The 16255-nt window shown below is 38.4% G+C and overlaps 1 protein-coding gene across 2 annotated transcripts in view; it reads right to left on the bottom strand.

The window, feature by feature from the left end:
* Positions 1–16255, bottom strand: part of adp (WD and tetratricopeptide repeats 1) — a 273490-nt gene that overhangs the window by 141107 nt on the left and 116128 nt on the right. For both annotated transcript variants that reach the window (XM_090383632.1, XM_090383640.1), the window contains exon 6: positions 7283–7470. In XM_090383632.1, coding sequence (XP_090239758.1) covers positions 7283–7470 — 188 coding nt within the window. The remainder of the gene's footprint in view (positions 1–7282; positions 7471–16255) is intronic.

Genomic DNA, 16255 nt, shown 5'->3' with positions numbered 1-16255 from the left:
ATTACAGAAGGTGAGATCATCACAGGATTTGAGGTCCATCATATCAAACTACAGTCCAAGAGGCTATTAATGAAGTGTTTATGATTTCACATAAGTTCTCCAAGGTCAAAGATATTCAAGAGAGCACTATGAGCAGAAAAACCAATGACCACAATTTTTATAGAATGGAAGCAGCTCTTGTGGACACATTATGAAAAATGAAAACTCATACTTGATTCTGTCCCACAGGAGAAGTGCATGGAGTGTTGCTCTTCTATGACAATGCAGGTCACAAACAACTGTGCATGTCATAGGTCACTGCAAAAGATTTAATAATTTTGGAATATTTTGCCTATAATTTGGACCTGACCCCTTCAGACTCATATTTTTGATAGTTTAAAGGGAGCACATTTGAAACATCATTACAAATATCACACATTGAAGGGTAATGTAAAGCAGTGGCTGAATAGAGGGGGGGGGGGACTAGGGAATACATGTTTAGTTCTGGAAGAAACTGTTCAGATGAACATAATTTAGACATACACACTAAGATTTGAAAGAAGTTTCAGAAAGCACTTGTAAAAGTACAAAAAACAGTACTAAAAAGTACTAAAATAAAATAAAATACACTAATCCTCTGCCAATCAGCATTCTGTTAATAGACAATTCAATCAATCAACACTCGCATATTTATAATCATTGCTCCCAGTCAATCAAAACGGGCATGCGAATCAGTATGTGCACACCCCACTGATCATCAATTCACGAATGTTCGAATATGTACTGTATTTTTTGGCTCAGTCTGCATTCAGCTAGTGTGGCATGTAGCACCATTTGTCTCATTCTCATTATTTTGTCTGTATATTTTTTTTTGTCACAAATTAATCTTTTTAAAGGAATAGAAATGCATCCTAAAATGAAAGTTAAAGCAAATATAACTAATATAAGAAAATATGACTATATAAGCAAATATGACTATTGTGAAGGCTAAATTAAGTGTTGAAAGAATCTGAGTGCAGAAAAAGTGCTGCAGGAATAGGTGGAGAGGGTTTGGAATGACTTCAACTGTAAGGAAAATTATTTTGGAAAAGGATAAATGTAATTCTCTCACTAAGAGCTGAACTCAGTAAAAATGGAACATTTATTAATGGTATGAATCCAAGATTTAGAGGTGAGGAATATGTCAGGGAGACAGGAAATATATTATGCAAAAAGGATAGGTGGAATAGGACCAGGGCATGCCTGCCATGGGACAAAGGTTGATGATGTAGAGGAGATATCATCTTTTAAGGGTGTAAAAGATGATATTGGTGTACATGTTGGCACTAATGACATCAAGACATTAGTCTCAACACTGCACCGTCATCCAGTTGACATGGATGGACAGTGCAGTGTTGAGTCAGTTTTGGTGTGACATAAGCACTGGGAATGCAAAATTGAGAGTAGGAATGTGTAATAGGCCTAATGACTGATGAGTACAATGAAAAACTGCACAGAAAAATAGAGCGGGCTAGTATATCAGATTGTCTTATAATGACGTATTTTAGCTTCCAAGGTAAAGACTGGAACTTGTGGGTTGGTCACTTGCACACTAGCAAGGCTTTTGTGGATTTATTGGATGGTTGTTTTCTGCAGCAGCATGTTTGAAAGGCAACCAGAGGGAGTAATACTCTTGATCTGATTATCAGCAGTGATTATTCATGCATTAAGAATCTGCAGATAAAGGGACCATTATGTGACAGTGACCACAGTGTAATGTGTGATTTACTCAAAAATGTAAATCAGGGTAAATGAAAGGGTAAAGGAAATCATCAGGGTAAAGGAAAGGGTTTTTGTTCACGTAAAGGTGACTACGGTGGTCTCAGACAGTTTTTAAATTCTATACAATGGGACCAACAGCAAATTCAAAATTAGATGCAATATCAAGGAATTAATCTTGTAAACTGCTAGGCTTTTCATACCAACTAAGAAATACTGTTCAACGTTTAGGTGTAAATGAAAGACTTGTGGCAGAGAAGAAAAATGCGCATGATGCATATAAATTATCAGAAGACACAAATGCCTATGGTAGATATAAGATAATCTGTAATCAAGTCTCAAAGCAAGTTAAGCAAGCAAAGGCAAATTACGAGAAATCTTTGACAAAGGATGTAAAGACACACCATAAAGACTTTTTTACTTATGTAAACTCTAAAACGAATGGGATAAATCAGATTGGTCCATTTGATATCAAAATTTATTTTGTTAATGATTCTGCCCAGGTCGCCGACAAACTGAATGAGTACAGTATTTTGCAACTACATTCGCACATGAGGAATTCTGAAGGGAAGTGGAGGCCAGAAGCTTATCGAACTCTAATAGGGAGTTACCTGATTTTGTAATAATTGAGAGCAAAGTGGAGGAGAAATTGTTCAAGTTAAGCATAAGGAAGGCACACCTGGGGTGGATGGGATCTATCCAGTTATATTAAAGGAGGCAGCAAAGGAAGTAAGCAGGCCCTTGGTCATGATTATGAGGGCAGCCTTGGACTATGTATAAGGCAATGGTCAGGCCACACCTTGAGTACTGCATACAGGTCTTGAGCAGCTCTACATCTTTCCTCATTTTAGGAAAGATGTAGAGTTGCTGGAAAGAGCACAGAGAAGGTCAAAAAGACTGGTGAGGGGAACAAAGGGCTGCTGTTACCAAGAAAGGCTTAAGTTCTGGAAATTGCAGTCTGAAGACAAGGCACCTACGTGGTGATCTGACTGAGGTGTAAAAGGACTTGAATGGTTTGAGCGAGCTCAATGCTGATGGGATTCTTGCTCAGATTCCACACCTGAGGGGACATAAATTCAAATTGTGGAAAGCCAGCATTAGCATTAGTAGAGGTATATGATGCAAGAAAGAAAGCTTATGCAGCATCAGCCAAAAAAAAAAAAAAAACCACTTCCATTTCATCCCTCCATTCGTTCGAAATACCTGTCCAGTTGAGCCTTGAATTTACTTAGGCTATCAACTTCCACAACAAGGGATGGAAGTCTGTTCTGTTTCACCAACCAACTACCCACTGGCTAAAGGAAAATTTCTGCACATCTATCCTACATCTGTCTTTCCTCAATCTGAATTTATGCCCTCTTAGGTGATTATTTTGAGCAAGAGGAAGAATCCCATCGGCATTGAGCATGCTCAAACCATTCAAGGCTTTGTACACCTCTATCAGATCAACTCGCTGGTGCCTAGTCTCCAGACACTGTAATTTGCAAAACTTAAGCCTTTCTTCATAAGAGCAACCCTTTGTTCCATTCACTAATCTTGTTGCCCTTCTCTGTACTCATTCCAGCAGCTCTACATCCTTCTTGAAATGAGACCTCCAGACCTGTATACAGTACTCAAGGTGTGATCTGATCATTGCCTTATATCATTGACATAACACCATGACTTACTCTTGCAACCTGTCTGCACTGCTCACAAAACTTCACATCTGCCTGCACAATTACCCCCAGGTCCTTTTCGTTCTCTACCACTATCAGTGTAGTACCACAGAGTTGATACGTTGCTCTGGGATTGCTGTTTCCCCATACGTAGTACTTTATGTTTGTCAATGTTTAACTTCATTTGCCACCTCTCAATCCATCTGCTCAACCTTTCAAGATCCTGTTGCAGCAGCATAGTGTCAGTAGTGTCCTTAACAACACTGCCAACCTTTGTATCGTCTGCAAACTTGGACATTAAGCTTGATATACCATCATCAATATCATTTATAAATACAAAAAACAATAATGGACCCAACACTGAACCCTGAGGGACTCCACTAATAACATTATTCCACGATGAGCAGTGTCCATTGATTACGACTGTCTTCTCCCCCTCAACCATCCCTTTATCCAATGCAGCAATTTGCCTCCAATGCCACACTGCTCCAATTTGTGCAGTAGTCTTCCATGTGCAACAGTATCAAAGGCTTTTCTAAGATCCAAATATATGACATCAAAGTTATTCTTTGCATCCAGTTCCTTCGTGACTACATCATAGTATCCAATCAAATTAGTCAGACAAGACTTCCCATTAACAAACCCATGCTGTGTCAGAGCTATACCTGAAGTCTTGTCTAGATGATCCTGCAATGATCTTTAACCAGTGCCTCCATTAATTTCCCTGGAACAGAAGTTAAACTAACAGGTCTGTAATTACCTGTGTCTCCCTTTGATCCTCCTTTGTGGATTGGGGTCACATTTGCACATCTCTAGTCCACGGGTATGAGAGATTCCCTGAGTCCAGGGAAGCTCTCAAAATTATGGCTAAGGGTTTGCTTACTTCCTTTGCTGCCTCCTTTAATATAACTGGATAGATTCCATCCAGCCTTTCTTGTGTTTATCTTCAACAATTTCTTCTCCACTTTACTCTGTTATTACAAGATTCTGTAGCTTACTGTCAGAGTTGAATACACCTCTAGCATTCCCCTCCCTGAATAACTCCTTATGTGTGAATGTCAATTCAAAATATTCATTGTTTGCTAGCTACCTGAGCAGGTTCATCAACAGTTGAACCATCGATATCAAGTGGACCAATCTGATTCATCCCCTTCCTTCTAGAGTTTACATAAGTAAAGAACTCTTTGCTGTTTTTCTTCGCATCCTTTGCCAAAGATGTCTCATAATCTGCCTTCGCCTGCCTAACCTCCTTTGTAACTTGGTTACAGACCAGCTTATATCTATCATAGGCTTCTGTGTCACATTAATTTATATGTATCCCATGGATTTTTCTTCTCTGTCACATTTCTAATTAGTTCATCTGCTTCCATATAGGCCTAAATCTTGAACAATATTTCTTTGTTGGTATGAAAAGCCTAGTAGCTTCCAAAATAAATTCTTTGAATGCTTTCCCATTTAGAATTCACCATTGGTAACATCATCAGTTGATCCCACTCTATAGAATTTAAAAACTGTCTCAGACCATCGTAGTCGCCTTAAAGAAAGCAAAAACCCTTTCCTTTGCCCCTGATGGTAGTTACCTCCTTGAGTAAATCCCACTTCAGCACACTGTGATCACTGCCACCTAGTGGTTCCTTTATATGCAGATTCTTAATGCATGAAGAATCACTACTGATAATCAGATCAAGAGTATTACTCCCTCTAGTTGCCTCCCGAACATGCTGATGTAGAAAAGCCTTGCTAGTGTGTGAGTGACCAACCCACAAATTCCAGTCAATATCTGGAAAATAAAATCCCCCAAATCTCCCATTATAAGACTCTCTGATTTACTGGCCCACTCTATTTCCCTGTACAGTTTCTTATTATACTAATCAGAGTCATTAGGTTTATAACACACTCCTACTCTCAATTCTGATCTCCCAATGCTTATGTCACACAAACTCACTTGACACTGCACTGTCCAGTGATGTCAACTGGCTTCACTTCCTTGGATTTATGTGTTTCTTAACTAATAGCATAACCCCTCCTCCCCTTCCTATACTGTCTATCCTTTCTGTACACATTGTACTCCCCAAATTCCAGTTCTGCATTCCTTATATCTGTGTGACACCAGGTCTCTGATATCCCAACAATATCTGCCTTTGATGTTTTGAGCAATACCTCAAATTCATCAAATTTATTTACCAAACTCCTAGCATTGGTGTACACACAAATATACATGCACCTGTTCCTATTCTTAGCTACCGTAACACAACCCATGTGTTTACTTGTACCCCAATGACTCCCAGCAGTCTCTGAAGTACCCTGCATCGTTTTTTTCCAGGCTGCTGCTCATTCCAATAGAAGCAGTGCAAGAATCACTTTCACATCTGCCAGTGGCTACTGTTAATCTATTAGTCCTTGTATCTCCCCAAGCTAGTAGTTTTCCGACCCACTTAACACTGTCTCGACAGCATCAGCAAATATTCTTGCACCCTTTCTATTTAAGTGTATCCCATCCCTGTAGAAGCAGTCTCTCTTGTTAACAAGTACAAACCAGGCTAAAAAAAATTCTACCCCCTTAAGCCTTGCACAATCTTTCCAGGGCCGAATTGATCTACAAGGCTCTCATCATATACTCCCTCCTATCGTGTCTGGGCAGAATTGCAGACCCTTTCAAATTCAACCCTAATTCACGGCTTTTTTTCAACAGTGACCTGTACTTGTTAAGTAATTCTGCTGGTCTCCTACTCTTAATATCATTAGTGCAATGTGTACAACTATATCACCTTTTGTGCCCTTAAAAGATGATATCCGCTCTATAAAGTCATCAACCTTTGCCCCTGGCAAAGGTTGATGATGTTGTAGAATAGATGTGCAGAAATAAACTTTCATCTGTCGTGGAAGCTGGCAGTTTAAATAAATTCAAGGCTGAACTAGACAAACATTTGGAGTGAATGGATGTGTGAAACGGGAAGGTTTTTTTTTTTTTTTTTTTTAGTGATGCTATATAAGCTTGCTTTCTTGCATCATATGCCTCTACAAATGCTAATCTCCTCTGCAGTTTCGCTTGCCAATGTTGTAAGATTTGTGAAATAAAATACTAAATATAAAAATTAAAATACAAATTACATACAGGAGGGTTTTGTCCATTGGAACCCAATCTCTTCAAGAACCATTAAGGCACTGGCATACAAAAAATACCAGAAATTTGCATTTCAATAATTACAGTGACTGGAACAATGTTTGTTGCAAAAACCTGCTTAATTTCTCCATGAAGAAAGTGCTATCTAGGGTAATTTACTAGTGGAGTTCCAGGTTGTTTTCTCTTTGTTTTTTACTATCAACTTGGATAGTACTTTGTGTAACTATTGGTTGTCATAGCACAGAACAGCCTTTCAAACCAAGCCCTACTAGTGAGTTTAGGACTTACAGAAATGCTGTCACTTAGGTTTTTATATGCCAGTACCTTGTGAGACGGGGCACTATAAAATAAAATGCCTAATATTTTGGCTTTTGTATTTTACTTTATTTGACAAATCTCAAATTTAATTTGACAAAATCAGAAGCGTGGTTGCTGAGACTATCTCAGTAAGTTTTGTGGTAATTTTGTATATGCCTTCTAAAATTTCTTTCAAAACTATCTCAATACACTACATTGTAAAATAGGTACATTATAATTCCTACATATTTCATCCTTTCCATATAGTTGTGCAACTGTTCAGCAAAATGAGATCACTGTGAAAAATTGTCTTCAATGATGTTACAACTATGTACAATGTAATATTCATATATAGATTTTGTAAACTGCATGAGAACAAAATAAGCCATTTCTTTCTGACTGACCCTAATATTACAATTAAAAGAATTATTCAACATTTTGTTTAAAATATCTAAATTCTATAACATACATAACAATTCCATCTTCTGCAGCACTCCAGAACATGAATGGCACATTTGGAGCAACAGCTAGCCTTTTAACTCTTCCTGTGTGACAGCTACAAGCCATAGTAGCTTCCTTAGCATTTACATCATGAACTCTGATTTTAAAATCTGCAGCCCCACTTACCACCATTCCATCACTAGAATTTGGCAGGAACTACAAAATAAATTTAAAAAAAATTTTAAAGGAAGAAAATAAAATTAAATATTTAAGGAATCCATTAAAGAGAAAAAACAATCACACAAGTTCAAAGTTTCATTACAAAAAAGTATTAGTAGTGGCAAGTGACTCAAAAAAAAGAACCCTACATACTTCATCTATTAATCCCTAACCTCTAATATTTGTCTAATCCTTCCTTATATTTATTAAAACTATCCACTTTTACAATGGATGAAAATGTTTTCCAAAATTCAGTTACTATTTGGCTGAAAACAAATTTTTTGCAAATCTATCTTGTAACTGTCCTCTTGCAATTTAAGTTTAGGTTTTGTGTGTGTGTGTGTGTTCTGAGAAGAAAGGATGGCAAAAACCATGAGGAAAACTGGAAATACCAATTTTTATATTAAAATTAAGATATAATATTGTTTACCAGTACAGTATACTTTCAAACATTAGCTTACCTAGGATTTTTCTGCCTGTGCATTTCTGTTTGGAGATCGTCTGTTAGACATCAACTGATTATGACTGCTTCAAGAAAGATACTGTTGCAAACTCTGCAATCTTCACAAAAAGGTTGAGTGAAAATTTTGTTAGCAATGGTCACTGCTGCCTAGACTTGGATGTTGAGAGCATTTCCACAGATTTACCAGGAAGAGAATATTTGAACTCAGTTTTTTTTTTTTTCACCTGGCTTAATATTCTCTCAGCACTGCTATCAGGAATTCTTAAAATGCAAAGCATGCATTTGTAAATTTTTTTTTCATTTTAAGCTTCTTTGTGCACATGTCAACTAAAGATTACTGTGCAACAATTAGTTCTTCTCTCATAATAGCATTTAGTTGGTTCTCACACAGACTGCTTCAGCTAAAACTAACAGAACTGACACTACAAAATGTCTATTTCTTTATCTTCAACTTTATCGAGAAGTTTTTTTTCCTCCAAACTCTATAGTGTGGTCTGCTTTTGTAGGAAGTAGAAATCTATTTTGTAGAGATGGTATTCATTTGAACACAGGTGGTGCAAGAATTTCTGCCAGTATCTTGGATACCCTAAGGGTTCAGGGGAACTGCTCATCGGGGAGGGGGGGATAATTTAGATCTGAGTTTATCCAATGATATGAGTCAAAGTAATGCTTATACTCACCTCATAAATTCTTGTTTGTTGCCACAACAGCCGATGTTCATAAGATGTACTGAGGGTAGCATGACCCCTCCACTCCTGTCTTCCTTATCTTTCCTAAATATGTTATACATACTGTAGTATGTATAACATACTACAGTATGTATGACAGGGAAGATATAGCTTGGGATACAAACCTAAATAACCTCAATGGGTGTGTTAGGATAGTAAACTATAAAAGGTTACTTAGTCTCAACTGTGTCTACAGTAAAGTCAGGAGTGTTGTCGAAATGGCTGAATTTGAACTCCTGGTTAGGACAACTAATACTGATATAATAGGACTAACAGAAACTTGGTGCCACTCAGACATTGCTGATTACAAGTTCCACTACAGTATGTATAACATATTTAGGAAAGATAAGGAAGACAAGAGTGGAGGGGTCATGCTTCTTATCAAAAGCAGCCTGAGCACAAAAAGAGCTTTTTCTGAGTCTGAAGTTACATCTGCCAGCATAAAATCTGTGTGGTCTGAGTTAGTTAAAGCAGAGGAACAACAAGAGTGGAAGAAATCTACAGACCAGAAGATTGTGAAGAATATGACGAGAGTTTTAAATGCAGATGGAATGGGCAAGCAAGTGTGAATGTCTTATTATGGGCGAATCTGCCCCAGATTGGTATAAGTGGGAAGGTAACCTATGATGGGGAAAAACTTTTTAAAATAAATTAGATGACGATCATTTGTACTAGAATGTTAGAGAAAGTACTAGAGGTAAGAATATTCTTGACCTCATCATTACTAATGATTCAGATGATATCACAGGGCTTCAAGTACAGGAACCATTGTCAGGAAATGACCATGCAATCACCAGCTAGAAGATGAAGAAAGAAGTTGCAGTAGTTAAAGGTAAAGTCATGGGTTTTAACTTCAGAAGAAGGAATTTGAACAGTTTAAGGTGCTATATGACATCTGTGAACTGGGCAGGTTGCTAGGGGATGGCAAATACATTTGAATTATGAGATACTTTTAAAGCAAAAATCACAGAAGCCATGAATGCATAGATACTTTTAAGAAAATATTGCAGGAGGAGGATGCCGAAATGGATGACTGCAGAGATGGCTGGTCAAATAGAGTATAAAAAGATAGCATGAGACAGTTACAGAGTGATGAAAAGTACTGAAGCCGACAACAGGTACAAGTCGATCTGTAATAGTACCACAAATAAGGTAAGGGAGGTCAAGGCTGCATATGAGAAAGCATTGGCAAAGAAAGCAAAGAACGGGGACAAGGAATTTTTTACATATGTGAATACAAGGAAGAAGAAAGCTAATCAGATCGGACCCTTATGAATTGGGTGTGGGGAAACTCAGAAAACCCAGCTGATGTTGCAGATGTAGGTGGTAGATGACTTTCATCAACCGGTGAAATACCACCACTTTGCTTATTGGAGGCTTGAAGTGGTGAAACCCATGTTTAGTCTCTAGAGCAAAGTTTCCGGCATCCCCCTCCCCCCATACGTCTCCTTCAACCCATGCTTTTTTAATCCAAGCACGGTACTAAGTACTATAGGTTCTAATACCTCTCATGTTTGGGGTTCACATAAAAAAAAAAAAAAAAAAAAGAACAGGTACTTTGCATCTGTCTTTACTGATGAAAGATCGTTTATGCTGAGAAGAGGCTGAGCAATAAGGCTAAACCATATGAAATTAGTCATGTCACAATTACAGATGATTGTCTATTAGAAAAATTGAGCATAAAGGCAAGTAAAGCTCCCAGAGTTGATGGTATATATCTTGCAGTTTGAGGGGGGGAGAGAGAGAGAGAGAGAGAGAGAGAGAGGGAATGTATAGAACCATTGAGGTTAATTATGAGGACATCTTTGGACTAAAGAGAGATTCCTTTGGATTATAGGAGTACAAAGGTGTCACACCAATACATAAAAACAGTCCTAAGAGTGAAGTTTGCAATTACAGACCAGTTAGTCTGATTTCAGTGTAGGAAAAATCTTAGAGGCAGTGATTAAGAGTGTAATTCAGAGACATTTATATAAATATGGCATTCTGCATGGTTTTGCTAAGGGTAAATCATGCTTAACTAACTTAGTAGGCTATTTTGACATATTCATGAGCTGGATTTAGGGAATAATTTCAACATAGTTTATTTGAATTTTAGGAAAGCATTTGACTTGGTCCCTCATGAGAGGTTACTGTATAAGCTTGAACAGACTGGGATTACTGGTAAGATTCTAATATGGATTGCTGGATGGCTGCAGGACAGAAGGCAGAGGATTGTGATTAATGGATATTCTTCAGATTGGTGTAATGTCAGGAGTGGGGTCCCTCAAGGATCAGTTCTTGGACCACTATTATTTCTTATTTTCATAAATGACATTGACGAAGGGATAGAAGCTGTGATGTCAAAATTTGCAGATGATGTAAAGATTGGCAGAGTCGCTAATCATCAGTGACAAGCAGTACTCCTTAAGGATGACTTGAACAGACTTCAAAGATGGTCAGAAAAGTGGCAGCTATGTTTAAATGCTGCTAAATGCAAGGTCCTAACACTTGGGGAATAGCAACCCAAAAATTAATCATACAATTGGTTGGGTTTAATTAAAAACAGTGAAGGAGAAAATGGATTTGGGGAGTTACAATAGAGGCAGATATAAAGTTTTCTGAATAATGTAAACAAGCAGCCAGGAAACCTCATGATGTCCTATCAATGGTTTATCAAATGCTATCCTGTAAAGATAGGGAGGTTATAATCCCACTGTATAAGGCAATTGTAAGACCACATTTGGAATACTGTGCTCAAGTATGGAGACCTCATCTGAAAAAATACATAGCGCTTCTTGAAAAGGTCCAAAGATGGGCAACTCGAATGGTGAGATTGGCAGAAGGACAACAATATTGAAAAGACTCCGATTATATGGGGTACAGAGCTTGGCAACCAGGCACTTCAGAGGTGACCTGATTGAGGTTTATAAAGCTCTGAGAGGGATTCATAAAATGAATGAAGGTGGAATTTGCTGTTCTAAACAATTCCAGAACCAGGGGTAATAAATTCAAATTACAGGGTTTAGATTAAATTGAAGGAAGTTTTCTTTTAGCCAGCGAGGTGTTGATAGCTGGAACAAGTTGCCCTCTCAGGTAGTCGAGGCTGACAGTTTGAATAAATTCAAAGGTTTACTGAATACTTAAATGTGTGAGGAGAGAAGCATATAATTTGTTTTCTTTTCTACTTGGTTCTTTTTTTTTTTTTTTTTTTTTTTTTTGCCAGTGCAGCAAAAGCCTGTGGCTTCCTTGCACTATATGGCAAATACTATTACTATATGCATTTCAATCTGGTTCAAAAAACTTCTTTGAATAGTGCTACTGGATGACAACATGATTCTCCAAATATGATTATATTTAAGTTAAGGTTAAATAATATTTAACTTAACACTGCTGCAAACTCAGTTGGCAATTTGCTACCTATGAATTCTGTCTGGAACCAGCAGACTTTCGAATGCCATATGGAAACATACTTTGGTCTTAGAAATTCATGACAAAGTTAGCTGACACCAAATTAAGTCCATAATTTACCAAATTCATAAAGTCACACATTCATAGCTTCTGCTATGAATGTATTACATATTTGAAGTTGTAACACTCCACTGGATTATATCATCACACAAATAAATAGTACATTAGCAGAAATGTACTAACACAAAATTTCCAAAAAAAATATATCATCCAGAAAACTGAGTCCAGGATGTATTTCCTCTGATTGATCTCTCATAACTTGTCTTAGCATTTCATAATTTAGATTGAGAAGGAAAGTGGCATTTACAAATTTATTAACAAGGGAAAGCAGTGTTTTGGCTCACATTTCTAGACAACTCTATCAGCAACATGAGTTACAGGAGTTGCCATTCCACATATTTATTCTGTTCCGAAAATAAATCTTTAATCATACTGGTTTTTATAAAGCTATATATATATATATTTTTTTATTAATCTTTATTTCTTACTAAATTGAAAGGGGAGCATCATTAGTGGGCTTATCATATGCACTGTGCATTAGAAATGAAAAACTCACGGAACAAAGTTTGCTTTTACTTTATAACTAGCTGAATAATTATGGCAAACTATATGCTGCACAGTTGTGTTGGATCGTTCTGAATATCTAAACAAGGCTCTCTCTCCCTTCTGCTTGATCCTAATGTCTATGAAACAGTACAGGCTCCTCCCATCAGGGTCCTTGGGACGGTTTTTTTTTTTTTTTTTTTATGTGAACCCCAAACACGAGAGGTATTAGAACCTATAGTACTTAGTGCCGTGCTTGGGTTAGGGTTGAAGGAGAAGTATGGGGGGAGGGGGATGCCGGAAACTTTGCTCTAGAGACTAAACATGGGTTTCACCACTTCAAGCCTCCAATAAGCAAAGTGGTGGTATTTCACCGGTTGAAGAAAGCCATCTACCACCTATCCAAAGGTGAACAAGTTAGTCTATAACTGGTTCAAATCAGGGAAGATTTCCAGGTCCAGAAGTTGGCAGTTACATGCCACGGGCTGCCAGCTCCCACAGTTCTATGGGCTGCCAAAGGTGCATAAACCAGGCAGCCCATAGAACTGTGGGCTGCCAAAGGTGCATAAACCAGGCATCCCTCTTAGGCCTATTTGTCTCCTGTTGCAATTCACCAACTTAGGAACTGTTAAAACATGTCACCCGTCTCCTAACAGCACGTGGGAAACACAATCCACACCGTCTCCAACAGTGAGGAGTTCCTTCGCCTCATCAAACACCATGCATTCCCAGAAGACAGGTCATGGCATCCTTTGACATTGTCTCCCTATTTATCTCCATACCAGTCCAGCAGGAAGTCATATGTGCCATCGAGCCCGTGCCCACCAAATACGGAGGATGCAGAAAGGTCAGGGAATGACCACCGCATATCCCCAGAGCAATATGGCCTTAGTTGCTAATGCTCCTAAAAACCAAATAACAAACAAACCAACATATGTGCCAGACAGCTTTTAGAGAATGACCCCAACCTACCAGTCAGAACATCTCTATCTACGGAAGACATCTGTGCTGCCCTTAACCTGTGCTTATCGGACAGTGTCTTCACATTTGGTCTCTCTCTCTACAAACATATATACGGAACGGCTATGGGCGCCTGTCAGCTCCATCATTGCCAACATCGCAATGGAGTTAGAGGAGCGCATATTTCTGAACCCACTGGTGCAGGTACGTAGATGATATTTTCACCATCATCCCCCGAGGTTTGGATGCACAGCTATTACAATACCTCAATTCCTTATCCCGCTTCATCCAGTTTACTTTAGAATTGGAATCAAACAAGCCTCTCTCCTTTCTGGATGTCTTTCTTGGACTCACTTCTAGAAACCTCGGTACCAGAAACCCATGTGCTGTGGTCAATTCACGAACTACAGGTCAGTGCATGCCCCTTGCCACCTGAACAGCATGCTATTCTCTTGAGCTTGAAGTCATTCCAGCTTAGAGGAAGCCAGACGCACCGAGGTTTCTAAGGTAAAAGGTGACCTCACCAACTGTGATTACCCTACCCATGTCTTGGATAAGTGCACACTACAAGCACAAGAACTTACAGCTCACGCAAGGCACTCGCTGACCCCCTCATGACAGTGGAAAGGTATCTACTGCTTATATCCCATATTACCCGGGCACCTCAAACGTCTCTAGGATCTTACTCAAGTACTTGCAACACCAGATCACTTGCCACAATTGTGGCAGCTGCTGTGTGGGGGAGAGTGCCCGACAACTCCAGGACTGTCTCAAAGAACATGGCAAGTCCATCCCCCTAAGTGACTCTGCACACTCTGCGATTGCAGAGCATTTCTGGTCAACTCAACATGATCTCAATCCCAGCAGCAACAGCGAGGTGATTGACCAATCTTGTCACTACTATCAACCCCTGTGGTGATAGAGTCCCTAAACATATCTAGCTGTCACAATGTTTTAAATCATAATAGAGGTAAAGACTACACCCAATTTTGAAGTCTGTAATGTTAAAGTACGACAAATGCTGGCAGTCAGCCCATATACGTGCTGGGTACCACCTGATTTCACATAGTAAGTGACTGAACAAACACATTCACGTGCATGCTCTTTCAGTCATCTGACACACACTGTTTATTTTAGTTTATTCCATTACTAACGTTTTATGTTAAGTTTGCATTTCCATGTGTGTACGTACTTAGCCAATGAAGGAATACGCTATTCCAAAAGCACCTATTTACCGTATTAAAATTAATTTTAGCTACTGCATTCACTGGTTCAACTGTATTTTCTTTATGTTAAGTTATGGAATCCAGTGCCACAGGCCCATTTTCATTTATATGCATTTATTATAGCCATATTTGTTAACAAAGTTAGGAAGAAATGCACAAAATTTTTTAAAAAATTCCTGATTTTAATAGGTTTTTTGTTACAATATTTTTTTGTGAAAATAAAAATATAGAAAACTTAAATATTTCCCTCCAGATATAAGTAACTACTTGAGGAGGGAAATTATTTGATGAATTTAAACTACTGATTAATTCATCAAATGCAGATACCATAGGGATAGTGGAGAAACAGTGTAATGCACACACAGGTGTGCTGAATTTGAATATGGGGAGTACAACATATACTGTTGTTGTTGTTATTTGTTTTTTAAGAGCATTTACAACGTCTACAGAAAGGATAGACAAGATAGGAAGGGGGAGGGGTTATGCTATTAGTTAAGAAACACATAAAAACCAAGGAAGTGAAGCCAGTCGACATCGCTGGACAGTGCAGCGTTGAGTCAGTTTGGTGTGACATAAGCATTGGGAGATCAAAATTGAGAGTAGGAGTGTGCTATAGGCCTAATGACTCTTATGAGTATAATAAGAAACTGTACAGGGAAATAGAGTGGGCCAGTAAATCAGAGAGTCTTATAATGGGAGATTTTAATTTCCCAGATATTGACTGGAATTTGGGGGCTGGTCACTCACACACTAGCAGGGCTTTTGTGGATTTATTGGATGATTGTTTTCTACATCAGCATGTTCGGAAGGCAACTAGAGGGAGTAATACTCTTGATTTGATTATCAGCAGTGATTCTTCATGCATTAAGAATCTGCAGATAAATGAACCACTGGGTGGCAGTGATCACGGTGTGTTGAAATGGGATTTACTCAAAGAGATAACTACCATTAGGGGTAAAGGGAAGGGTTATTGCTTCCATAAAGGTGACTACGATGGACTGAGACAGTATTTAAATTCTATACAGTGGGACCAACTGATGATGTTACCAACAGCAAATTCAAAATGGGAAGCATTCAAAGAACTTATCTTGGAAGCTACTAGGCTTTACATACCAACTAAGAAATATTGTTCAAGGTTTAGGCCAAAATGGATGTCAGATGAACTAATGGCATATGCAGAGAAGAAAAATTGCATGGGATACTTACAAATTAACACATGACACAGAAGCCTATGATAGATACAAGTTGATATGCAACCAAGTTACAAAGGAGGTTAGGCAGGCGAAGGCAGATTACAAGAAATCCTTGGCAAGGGATGCAAAGAAAAACAGCAAAGAGTTCTTTACTTATGTAAACTCTAGAAGGAAGGGGATGAATCAGTTTGGTCCACTTGATATTGATGGGTCAACTGT

The sequence above is a fragment of the Mastigoproctus giganteus genome, chromosome 1 (genome assembly GCF_048544385.1).
Source record: "Mastigoproctus giganteus isolate SK-2022 chromosome 1, ASM4854438v1, whole genome shotgun sequence".
Lineage (NCBI taxonomy): Eukaryota > Metazoa > Arthropoda > Arachnida > Uropygi > Thelyphonidae > Mastigoproctus > Mastigoproctus giganteus.
This window is presented reverse-complemented; position numbering and strand designations above follow the sequence as displayed.